At 42.0% G+C, this 12,901-nt stretch overlaps 1 protein-coding gene across 1 annotated transcript in view; it reads right to left on the bottom strand.

Moving 5' to 3' along the window:
* Nucleotides 1-315: 315 nt before the first annotated feature.
* The window catches only part of POGZ (pogo transposable element derived with ZNF domain), a 73,212-nt gene continuing 60,626 nt past the window's right edge, over nt 316-12,901 (bottom strand). The window contains exons 11-19 of the mRNA XM_012811761.2: nt 9,355-9,455; nt 8,685-8,831; nt 5,906-6,040; nt 5,618-5,790; nt 5,312-5,452; nt 4,812-4,868; nt 4,495-4,607; nt 4,205-4,229; nt 316-4,060 (exon numbers count right to left, since the gene is read on the bottom strand). Coding sequence (XP_012667215.1) covers nt 2,392-4,060; nt 4,205-4,229; nt 4,495-4,607; nt 4,812-4,868; nt 5,312-5,452; nt 5,618-5,790; nt 5,906-6,040; nt 8,685-8,831; nt 9,355-9,455 — 2,561 coding nt within the window. The 3' untranslated portion in view covers nt 316-2,391. The remainder of the gene's footprint in view (nt 4,061-4,204; nt 4,230-4,494; nt 4,608-4,811; nt 4,869-5,311; nt 5,453-5,617; nt 5,791-5,905; nt 6,041-8,684; nt 8,832-9,354; nt 9,456-12,901) is intronic.

Genomic DNA, 12,901 nt, shown 5'->3' with positions numbered 1-12,901 from the left:
TGTTTGGCGGGTCCGGGCAGGGGATTCGAACCCGCCACCTTAGGTGTACGTGGCTGGCGCCTTAGCTGGTTGAGCCATAGGCGCCGAGCCTCTAAACCTGAATTTTTAAAATGAATGCCTTGGGTGACTATCACCATTGCCTTTCCAAACCTTTTTTTGAGAAACTGGTATAGGCAGCAAACTTATAGAACTGAGGGAGAAATCAAACCATCTCTCTACTCCTATTGTCCATGATTGTAACAACCTTGTAAATTTAAGCAAAAGAAAACCATGAGCTTTCAGTTTGAAACATCAACACAGTCTCAACACAAAAGGTAGTCAATAAATACATGTTTATTGATTAAACTGAATTATAAAAAACAACAACAAAAAAAACCCTTCCTTCTACTACTAAGCCATGCAGGCAGAGTCCACAAAGACAACTCCCTGGCCAAACCCAGCTGATGCACTGTTGGTATTAATGACCTTAAGAAAAATCACCCATCAGAAAGTCCAATAGTGTGCAGAGGTCAGGAACCCAGCTAGCTGTGCTAAGGCTGTGGCTGCTGCAAAGATCACCAGAGAGTAGGATTAGGTTGTCTAGACAGGAGTGACCAATCATATAGTTTTTGAACTTTCTCAAAGGCAAAATGAGTTGATTTCAAAGTCCATAGTCTGTAAATAAAATGGCATCAAGCAAAAATCTGGAAAGAGAAAACAAGAGATGGAGCCTTATTTTGCTTTCAGACGCCATGGATTCACAAGGCTGGCCAAGCTGTTTCTGGGAGGGGTCGCTCCAGTTCACTATATTATAGTGTGCTGGAGGTTAAAAATGAAAACAAAAAAATGGGTTGGGTGGGAACAAAACGGTGGTAACAAATATCACACCTGTATCACCAGGCCCTTCACATCTTGAACATTTCCCAGTCTGTGAAAGCCCCCTAAACAGTCAGCTAGAAAAAAACAAGTTTATAAATCCATTTCCCCTCATTTTATTAAATGTTCCACTTATGTACATTTTTTACGATGAACCATTTACAAGCTTGTGCAGGCTGCCTCCTTCGCTCACAGGAGGTAAACGTTGCCAAAGTCTCAGGATGGACAAAAGGGTGGTGTAGCTGAGAGAAAAGTGAACTTGGTTTTTTGCTCCTTTTCTCTGTACGGTACATTTTGGTTTATGACCATGAGTACGTACAATTTTAAAAAGTTCCTCATGCAAGTTGTAGAAAAAAATTTTCTTTCCTTGAAGCTGGCAGTGAAAAATAAAGATTCTTCTTGTCTTCGTGCACATCCCTGTGCATTTCTTCGTGTCAAGATTGTTCTCTAAGCATTAAGAGAAATAGGGCACAGCCACAGGATAAGCTGGATTCAAAGTATTCTTTCTTTTTCAACACTTAACTTCTTGCACAATCAGCTCCAGCTCCTGGCTGTCCGACCTGCAATCTCTTGAAGGCATGCTCTCCACTTAACAGGGTGAAGTTCAGTAAAGGAGGGATTACCTCTGGGGGATTGCAGGATGAAGACTCAACCTGGGAACGGCTTCCACCCTAACACACTGACCCCTCAGTACCTCTGGCTTGCTAGTGATGGACGGTGTGAGAATGCAGAAAGGGGCCAAGTATAGTATCGCAAGTGCGACAAACCTTGTTTCTGTTATGTTTTTGTTGGAGTGAGGGTGGTAAGGAAAAGACAAATCTATTCATTATCTGGATGATTAAAGGTGGTTTCATGCATTTTAAAGCCACAATTTAATATTTAGAGTTGCTGTAGAAACCAACATCTCTGGAGAGGGAAGGAAAGAAAAGGAGAAGAGAGAGTTCAGTGGGATTTTTTTTTCCATTTTCATTTTTATATAAAAGTGTTAAGACCACAATGAAAAAAGTTTTTTATCCATATATATGTAAGAAACCAGTTTGTGAGCTACATATTTTTGTCTTTCCCATCTTCAGAAATGTTCTCACATTGACAATGGTTATATAGCATCATGCCCAAAGACATTGGCCACACAGTAAAACAAATAAAAAACCCAGAAGTACTATGATACAATTGAGGTAAATGGGGAAACAAAAAAATTTAACATTCGCCCACAAATAATTTTTTTTTCTTTTTCTTGATTTTGTCAGAAAAATACCAAACACAGTGATTTAAATTTTAAAAAATGTCACAAAAACCTGTTCTTAGCAGAAGTGAATGACCAATGAGCCAGCTCCTGGGCTCAGACGTGATCACTATTGGTTTTCCTAATTAATCCACAAATCCACAGGGAAGTGTAAGTCATTGGGGGGAGTGGTGGCGTAAAATTAAGAAATATAAACCAAATGCCCCACCTGGTATACCCCCTTTTCCCTAAATCCCTCTACCCTCCCTCACACCTTCCCACCCCCACTACACACCCCCTGCTGACCCCAACACTCAAATCTCCATCAGATCTAGGTCAGCTTCTTCAAAGCCATAGAAAGACTCCGTCTCACTTTCACCCTCAAAGAGCTGGTGAAGGCTTTCAGACTCAACTGTCTCTTCAGGAGAGGACCTGGGCCGAGGAGTGGAGGCTGAAGGCTCCTCAGACTGTTCGCCACTCAGCTTTAGCTGCTCTTCCAGGGAGGCAATCAGCTCCTCCTGCATGTCAGCATTTCTTGTGGGTGAGTTAATGTTGCCATCAGGGCCAGGCAGAACACTAGCCACCAGGAAGGACCGCTGAACCAGCTCTGGACAGTCCCCGATGACACCCAGCACCTCGCCTAGCCAGACCAGCACCAGCTGGAGAAGAACATCAGAGTCACACGCAGTGTCTGCCATTTCCCGAGCCTGCTCCTTCCACTTTTTGTGCAGGAAGTTCTTCACAGTTCGTTTGATGCACACGTCTAATGGCTGGATTTTGGAGCTACAGCCTGCTGGGACTACTGCGGGCAAAGTGCTGGAGGCACTGAGCATAGTCAGTACCTCTTCTGACAAGTGGGTACGGTGGCAGTCCATCACCAGCATGCCTTTGCTACGTTGGCAAGCTGTGTGCTTCTGCCACACACGAGTTGACCACAGCTCCATGATCTCATCGTCGCTATAGCCGCTCTCCTTTGCCTCCAGCAATATGGAGTCTGGCACATTAGCAGGCTGATCCATTTGTCCTCGGTAGAAAACCAGGGTAGGAAGGATGGTGCCATCTGCCAGAATGGCTAGCACTACATCACACCAAGGCTCCCCTGTGCCCACTGTCTGCAGGGCATTCTCCTTTCGGTCATCACTGCTCAGCACCTCTGTGTCCAGGAATAAGGACATCTCATCAACAGCCACAATCATGGACAAGGGTAAGTCCTGGTTGTGAATCTGCCGCTGTACAAATTCGATGAAGAGTTCTGCATTCTCTGCCACATCCTTTGGCAGGGTGTGGGCCACAGCTCGCCGAGCATTGGGGGTCAGGTGGTGCCGCAGCATGAAACGCACAGCCCACTCATAGGAGATCTTAAACCCACCCTCCAAAGAACGACCTATTTTGGTGGCCTTCTGGAACAAGGTCTCCTCATTTACAGGTAGCTGCTGCTCTCGCTGGGTCAGCACCCACTCAGCCAGTTTCTCTTCTGCCTCAAAACTCAGGTATTTGCCCTCTAGATTCTCCCCCTGGGAGGCCTGGAAGCGTCGAAGCCAACGCCGAATACGTCGCTGGGGGTTTCGGAAGTGTTCAGCTGCCTGTTCGGTGTTGCAGCACAGGGCAAACAGTACTACTCGAAGCTTCTTCACAGACAGTTGTTCCTTCTTGCCAACCCCACCGCTACCACTGAGACCTGCTGCTGGCTCAGGTTCCTGGGTAACTGGGCTCTCTTCATCCTGATCATCAACATTCAGACATTCAGCCCCCTCTGTAGGGGGTGGGAGGGCTAAAGGTTGTGGGTGAGTGGGGGTCGGTGGTGGGGTTGCAGTTGAGGCTGGTGAGGGGAGTGCCTGGGCCACAAGAGTTGGTGGCTCTTCAGGCTCAGCTGGGGTGGGCCCTGCAGATTTCACAGTGGCAGCTTTGTTAGGGGGAAAGGATGGAGGAGAGTACATATTCTTCAAGTTCCGATCATGTATTCGGTCACGAGCCTGGCCATGCCTAAAGGGGTGGGGTGTGGAGCAAAGAAGGGAAGGAAAGCTCAGGTAAACTAAGAAATTGAAAGAATATAATAGTAATAACAACAACAAAGAGCAAACACACTATAAAATAGAAATTAGACCATGAAGTGAGAGTTTTTGTTACCTTGAGTGAGATATCCAGGTGAGTCCTATGGAAAATAGAACAATAAAAAAATGTTAACTCAGGGAAGAAACAAGCCCTTCAAAGACAGTGTCCTGGAATTGTAACCAATTATACACAAACAGACTCTTCACAGTGATCTACCTTCCCAGTCTCATAGAAACTTCAGGTTAGAATGTTTCTAGTTTGCTACAGTGAATAAATGGGTGAGGCCAGATAGGGATGCTCCTGACTCATATAGTAGACCCTCTATCTTTCCCCCCCCTTGTTTAACTCCCATCTTGCCTACTCACCCCGTGGCAGGACGCTGCTGGATCTGTGGGAAGGATTGAATACCAAATGCTTGGCCATGGCATCTCCCACAGAGGTAACAAAGGTACATGAAGTGCAGACCAGCTTGGTTCCACTAAGAAAGAAAATCCAGAGTACATGTAAGACAAATACAACAGTGACATTTCAGAGAGTTAAGCTTTGAGGCTTAACAGAAAAGTACCTCTTCTTTCTCCTCTTTCTCCAATTAGTTCACATATCCACGCCCCCTCAAATAATTACAAGGATTTAAAGTAAAACCTTGAAAAATTAAGAGACTAGCAATGAATTTTTTTCTTACCTCACAGAATTTTTAAACAAGGCCAAATACTTGGGGCTCTTCCGTGGAACATGATTGCTGAGAAAGACAAGGGAAGTGGCATGAGCGGCTAGAGATCAATGACAATGACCTGATAAGAGAAACGCCTCTTCAGTGCATCCTAATCTCAACCCAAGCCCGTTTCCCTATCACTATGCTGCTTAAATCTTAATATGAATCACCTAAAGATCTATTAAAGTTCAGTTCTGATTCAGGAAGTCTGGGGTGGGGCTGCAAGTCTACATTTCTAACAAGCTCTCATCAAATGCTGCTGATCCTTGAGCAGCAAGGTCCTTCAAAACTAGAGCCTAGGCTATCAAAATCACATGAACAGGAATTGGGCCTCTTACCCTGCTAGGAGAGATGGACAAAAAGCTCTGAGAATTAAAGGAAACACACTAGAAGCCTACAGGGAAGGGAATGACATGAGTTCTTGAGCATCTAAACTTACTAGGAGAAAGATTAGTTTCATCACAACTCACTTGATCATGTGGTTGGCATAGGCTCGAGAGCAGCAGGTGCTATAGCGACACAGAGAGCAATGCACATAGGTAGGGAAGTGATTAGGAAAGTCTGGGATCTCAAAGCTGCACTCCAGACATGTCTGCTGGCCCATGACACTCCTGTCAAAAAAGAAAACGAAATTCTCATTACTGCTGCAGGGGTTCCCATATTGTATAATTTTAGACAATAGATCCTGCTAAAAGGCTACCAGATGGCATTGGCTATTAGAAATAATCCTGCCCCCCCAGCCACCACCTGCCCAGCACTTAAGAGAAGGCGCTGACATTTTCCTAACAGCTCTCTTCTGGATGTTGCGTTGGACAGGGGGATACAGGAAGACAGGCAAAGGGTCTGTTGAGGAGGTCAATGGTGCTGCCTCCTGTGAGGCGCTGGGAGGTGTATCACTGGAGGACACAGGAACAGTTCGTGGCTGCCCTCGGGAAGCCCGGATTGTCACCTGAGTGTTGAGAGAAAGAACAGTGACATTACTCACAATGAACCTCAGAACACTGGAAATCCCCATTTGTCCTCTCCCAGGGTCTATAAAAGAAACTCTGGCAAACTTTATTGACCTTAGTGCCTGGTTTCAAGCCTTCTAGCTGCTTGGGTTTACGGAAGGTTTTATGGTGTTGAAGCTTGTGTTCAATTTTGTCCTTGGCAAAGAGAAATTGTAGCCGGCATTTGTTGCAGTGATAAACATTTCTCTTCTGAAGGAGGCAAAAAAGAAAGAAAGAAAACAAAGAGACAAAATCCCTTAAAAGTTCTCGATGAATTTTTTTCTTTAAGGAGATGATACATCAATGTCAACTATTATCATTCTTCCCACCCTTCTGTTGGTAACAGTAAGAAAAAAACACACAACACAACCACAAACCCATCAATGAGATCTGTCATTTCCCATGGTCCCAAATTACAGTGAATTCCAGGCGAAGGTAACTATGCCCTCAACCGACTTGCTGTAACAACTTAGATGAATGACCTAAGCTTTACTGCTCCTGCTGTATCTTCACACACTGCAGACCGTGCTACCTACTCACAGACATTTTTTTTTTTAAGGCAATATGCATGGTAAAAAAAAAATTCTTACTTTTTTCATTCTGCACTCTTTCATATAAGTGTGCCTGCAACTCTGACCCACAGTTCCTTTCAACAGAAACAACTTGTTGCCAGTTTCCTGAGCACTCTTTGGTGGATAGTCTACTATACATATGTGTAATTATAAAAAACATATATTATCTATGCATTACCTTCCTGTTTTCCTTTTTCTTTTAACATAAATGACAGCACTTGCCCATAGTGTGCTGTTGTTGTTTCATTTACTGCATCAATATAAACAGAGGCATCTCCTTGTGAGATCATTTTGGGAGTTCAGTCTGCCTCGTACTACAGCACCTGTTTCTATTTTCCGTACTAGGATAGCAAAGCTTCCTAAGCTAAGTGGCTAAGTGGCAATTTTCACAGTCCTATTTAGAAACACATTTATGGTAGATTACCAGCAGTCTCTATTGGGCAAAGGAGAGGACAGTGTAAGGGGTGTGTGTATCTGTGTGTGTGTGCCCAGTTTGCTCTCCATTTTGTATCCTCACTTACATACCTTCACCCTCATCCAGAGCATCTCTTGTTAGAGCATTTTAAAACAATATCATATCTCTATCTAGGTATCTATATGTATAAATAAATTATAATATGCCAGGTGCAGTGGCTCATGCCTGTAATCCTAGGTGGACTGCCCAAGCTCACAGGTTCCAGACTGGCCTGAACAAGAGAAAGACCTGTCTCTAAAAATAGCTGGGCGTTGTGGCAGGCACCTATAGTCCCAGCTACTTGGGAGGCTGGAGCAAAGAGAATTGCTTGAGCCCAAGAGTTTGAAGTTGCTGTGAACTGTGATGCCAGAGCACTCTCCTGAGGGCAACAAGTGAGACTCTGTCTCAAAAAATAAAAAATAAAATAAAATGCAACAAAAGCAACCAAAGTTATCCTTTGCTGATTCTATCTCCTTGGGTCCTCTCCTTCATCAGCACACTTCTTAACCTTTTGCAAATGACACCTATGGGCACATTTCTCTTCTGAGCACTCTGCAGTCAAAGGGTTAAAATAAGTTGTCTCCATTTTCTTGCCTCTCACACATTTGTTCTACTGGTATTTGACTTCTAGCCTAGTAAACATCAAAATGACTCCTTCAGTGCTGCTAGATTAAGATTTGCCTCTAAGTTTCTATCTTGCCTGACACCTTCCTGTAAACATATAACATTCTGATCACACCCTTACTTTTAAAACAGTTTCTTCTCCTCAGCTTCCCTGATGCCAAGACTATTCTGGTTTTCCTTCTAGGACCACAGTGCTCATTTTAAGGATAAAAACTACATCCAAATGGATAAAGGATCCTAAGCCTTAATCTCTTATTCTTGACAGGGTTGGGAGGCCTATGACTCTCAGATCATTTACTAGATTTATATAAAGATGATTAATAAATATCTTTTCTACAACCCAGACTTCTCTCCCAGGCTTCAGAGCTGTTATCCAACAACTACACTTGATGTCTACGATACTACTCACAATATTCAAACCTGTAATATTCTCCTCCTAAAATTTACTTTCTCTGGTGTTTCCATCCTAGTAAATAGTCCCATCATTCATCCAATTGCCCAGGACAGAATCTTAGGCATTATTCTTAACTATTGTCTTGCTACCCTGTCTAATCCATCCCTAAACCATGAATATCACTCTCATCTCAACTCCAATCTCTTTTTATTTATTTAAAAAGTCAGTAGGCAACTACCATCATCTCTCAGCTCAACTACTGAGAAGCTTTTTGGCTAGTCTTCCTAAGTCTTAATCTTCTTTAATCCTCAGTGAAGCTAGTGTAAAATAACTAAAAGGCTTAATCCTCCATTAATGGCTTCCCAGTGAACTCTTTTCATGGCTTACAAGATCTGTCTTCTCATTTCCCCTTTGTATCCTACACTCTGCACTTAACAGCTCTCGATTTCTGGAACCTTCATCCTTTTGCTCCAAGTGTGCTTGGGCATACTGGTCTCTCTCCTACTGCATCCAGCCCATTGTCATTCATCCTTCATCCTAAAAGTCTTACTAGGCACCCAAAATAGGTGTGTGTTTTCCTATAGTCTACATTTCTCCCTAACACAGTATTCTTCATACTTTGCTGTACTCTTTGGTCTGCTTGCCACTAAATTTCTAGCACCTAGTTTATTATAAGGAACATAAATGAAATTCAGTAAATTTTTGCAAATGCATGCATATATTTTACCTACCAAAATTATTTGTCTAGCTCAGCCCAGCATCCATAAGTTTAAAAAAGGGGGAATATAGGAATTGCTTGGTGCCTAGTACCTGGTGCCTCATGTAATGCTGTTGGAATGCATTGCCATTTTTGAAGACCTTCAGGCAATAAGGGCAGAGCAGATGCCGGGTATCCTCATGGATCATCCGAAAATGGACATCTACCTCAGAGTAGAGTGAAGAGCGATACTGACACACCTGTTACACAAGAGGGGAAAACAGGCTAAGAATGAAGTGGGCAGCTGAGCTTCACAAGAGGCAGCAACAACACCGGAAAATACGGGAAACATCCTACATGCACAGAAATCAAGTCATGTTTCTGATTTTATGATGCAGGGCTTCGTTTGTGGCAAATCTAGCTATTTAAGTCTGAGAACAATCCATATTCCATAACTAAGAGGAATAAAGTTTTTCTTTCCAGTTCCAATGATCAAGTTCAGGAGACAGACACTCCCTTATGCATATGCATGTTCCCTGGCTATTATACTTTTGGATATATTTCTGGCTGGGTTAAGTATTATACTTCAGAATATGTTCTTTTGTATTTTTCTCCTGCATGGAAAACCCTAAAGACAGCAACTGTGTTTATTCTCTCTTCTGTACCTTGTCAGATTTCCTAAACTGAGTGCAACCAATAGATATTTAGCAATATTCGTTAGTGGATTATTTGTACTCAGCCTGAGAGTAAATGGCTAAAACCTCCTGGACAAAAAGGCAATACCTGGCAAACATAAGGCATCTCTCCAGGTTTATGAGTATCCTTCATATGCTGGAGAAACAGTGGCTCACTTTCAAATGCCCACTCACAGATCTTGCACTTGGCTGTAAGAAGAAAAATAATCAATAAATCTACCTGAAAATAAGACCAAAGTCCTGCTGACTTTAATTTTCTATAACTTCTGTAATTCCATTTGTGTTGCTCAGAACAAATATTGTTACATGTCTAGCTTAGACTTCTTATCAAAGCTCCATTCTGGATTTTGAACTATCTACAAGACATTTTAAATCAGATATTCTATCAACTCTAACTTAATTCTGCATTCTCCTGCTTACCATTGTTCCTGTCTTACTTCCCCATATCTTCCTGAGCTCAAAACTTACACACTAGTCTCAGACTCTAACCCCTGTATTCTGCCACCATCATTTCAAAATGCCTCTAGAAACTCTTGCTTCTCTGTTCCAACAGGCAAAAACTTGGGAAGAAGCCCATACGACTTCCTATTGCTAATCAGCTGGCTTCCAGGACCTCCTTATCTCTCCAATAGCCTCACGTAGTACTATTCTTCATACACCATTGCCAAATGAATTCTAGTAAATACTATGTGACTTCATTCCTCTGCTCAAGGACAGACCATAATTATCTCCTAGAAATAATTCAACACACAGTTTTTACCTTACCTTAAGAATTATCATTTTTTAAAAATATTTTACTTTGAAATTGTCCATTTGTCAAGCTTCTGAGTCTACCATTCTAAATTTTTGGTAAAAATTTTAATTGCTATGTATTTCCAATTATATAGTATGGCCAAAAATAAGATAGTTATTTGTATTTACTTACGTTGGAGTTAGTTTCAAGTTTTTACAAATATGAAAACTGTAAACTTAAAGCTTTAAGCATTTATTGCACAATGTCCAATACGCCCCCCCACCCCCAAATGAATAAAGTTGGAATAATTCTTTAAAGTAAAATAAACAAACAAAAGGGGTTCTTAATTTAGGGTCCATGAACAGGCCTCAGAAAAACCAGATATCTCTTGAAAATTATTTACAAAAGAGTAAAATGTAAAAATCCTACAAAAAGTAAAAGTAAAATCCTCTAGGAGGATTCACATTTTGTGTTTCTTCTCAAAGGGGCCTGCAATCTCAATTAGAACCACTGCCAAAAGGCACATTAAATGTTACTAAGACATAGATAAATTCTGCCATTAGAAGACATATAAGGGCAGCACCTGTGGCTCAGTGAATAGGGCGCTGGCCCCATATACCGAGGGTGGCGGTTCAAACCCAGCCCTGGCCAAACTGTAACAAAAAATAGCTGGTGTGGCGGGTGTATGTAGTCCCAGCTACTCAGGAGGCTGAGGCAAGAGAATTGCGTAAGCCCAGCAGTTGGAAGGTTGCTGTGAGCTGTGATGCCACAGCACTCCACTGAGGGTGCTAAAGTGAGACTCTATCTCTAAAAAAAAAAAAAAAAAAAGAAATGTGAAAATATACTAGAAATTAGATGGTATTAAGGATTTCTGGTTAATTCTATTAGGTCTTAACAAAGGAACTGTGGCTATATACAGAAAAATATCCTTTCTTAGAGATACATAGTATTTAGGGGTGAAATACCATGATGTCTACAATTAAAAAACACTTCAGAAAAAGGAAAAAAAATTTCCACCATATTAAAAAGAAAGCAAAAGGGTGGTGCCTGTAGCTCAAGTGGCTAAGGCATCAACCACATATACCAGAGCTGGCGGGTTCGAATCTGGCCCAGGCCTGCCAAATGAAGACAACTACAACCAAAAAATAGCTGGGCGTTGTGATGGGTGCCTGTAGTCTCAGCTTCTTGGGAGGCTGTGGCAAAAGAATCACTTAAGCCCAAGAGTTGGAGGTTGCTATGAGCTGTGACGCCACAGCACTCTACCAAGGGCAACAGCTTGAGACTCTATCTCAAAAAAAAAAAAAAGTAAAAATAAGTAAAATAAAAGGAAAGCAAAAGACTGGCGCTCGTAGCTCAGTGGTTATGGGACTGGCTACACACACGCCGAGACTACAGGGTTTGAACCCTGCCTGATTCTGCAAAATAACTATGGAAAAAAAAAGGAAAATAGCTGGGTCTTGTGGCAGGCATCTGTAGTCCCAGCTACTTGGGAGGCTGAGACAAGAGAATCACTGAAGCCCAAGAGTTGGAAGTTGCTGTGAGCTGTAATGCCATGGCACTCTATGAAGGTGACATAGTGAGACTCTGTCTCAAAAAGAAAAAAAAAATTAAAAAGTAGAAAGCAACAGGTCCCAACATATTAACATTAAAAAATAAGTTCCTGTTGGAAAAAATACCTTCACTTCCATGTTTACTGCAACACTATTCACATCAGCCAAAATGGACTCAACTATCAATGGATAAAAGAACAAAATGTGGTACAGCTGGGCATAGTGGTGCAAGTAATCCCAGAGTTTTGAGAGGCCAAGGCAGGAGGAAGTGCTTGAGCCTAGGAGTTCAGGGTTACAATGAAATATGATAGTACTGGGTGACAAAATGAGATCCTGTCTCTAAAGGAAAAAGAGAAAAAAAAGTGGTATATATACACAATGAAATATTATTGAGTCATAAGAAAAGAATGGAATCCTATCACTTGCTGCAACATGGATAAGCTGGAGAAAGTTCCATCAAGTAAAACAAGACTAACACAGAAAGACTAACATCACATGTTCGCACTCATATGCGGGAACTAAAAAGTGGCTCTCATGAAGATAGAGAGTACACTACCAGAGGCCTGAAAGAATTAGGGGGAGGAAGAAATGAAGAGGAGCTGATTAATGGGTACAAATACAGGATTTGATAGAAGAAGTAAGTCCTAATGTTAGATCAGTAGGGTAACTATAGTTTACAATAATCTAATGTATTGTATCAAAATGGCTAGAAAAGAATAATCTGTATGTACCTAGTTCAAATACAAATATTTAAGGTGATGGATATCCTAAGTAAACTGATTTGCTTTTTACAAATTAAATAAATGTATTATCACATGTATCCTGAAACTATGTACATCTATTACACATCAATTAAAAAATAAGTTACTTTCTTCATCTTGAAGCATCTTGTCTGATAAAAAAATAAGCTACTGGGCGGTGCGAGGGTGATGAGTTCAAACCCAGCACCAGCCAAACTGCAACCAAAAAATGGCTGGGCGTGGTGACGGGTACCTGTAGTCCCAGCTACTCGGGAGGCTGAGGCAAGAGAATTGCCTAAGACCAAGAGCTGGAGGTTGTTGCTGTGAGCTGTGACACCACCACAGCACTCTACCAAGGGTGATAAAGTGAGACTCTGTCTCTAAAACAAACAAACAAACAAACAAAAAACTACTTTTATGCAGGATCTGTCAAGGGTGCAAAAAAGGCAGTTATGATGGAATCTTTTTTTTTTCTTTTTTTTTTTGAGATGGAGCCTCAAGCTATCCCCCTGGGTACAGTGCCATGGCATCACGCTCACAGCAACCTCCAACTCCTGGGCTCAAGCGAGTCTCCTGCCTCAGCCTCCCAAGTAGCTGGGACTACAGGCGCCC

Source organism: Otolemur garnettii, unplaced genomic scaffold (genome assembly GCF_000181295.1).
Source record: "Otolemur garnettii isolate 467f Iridium unplaced genomic scaffold, OtoGar3 scaffold00174, whole genome shotgun sequence".
NCBI lineage: Eukaryota > Metazoa > Chordata > Mammalia > Primates > Galagidae > Otolemur > Otolemur garnettii.
Note: the sequence above shows the minus strand (reverse complement) of the source record. Positions and strands in the feature narration are given on the sequence as shown.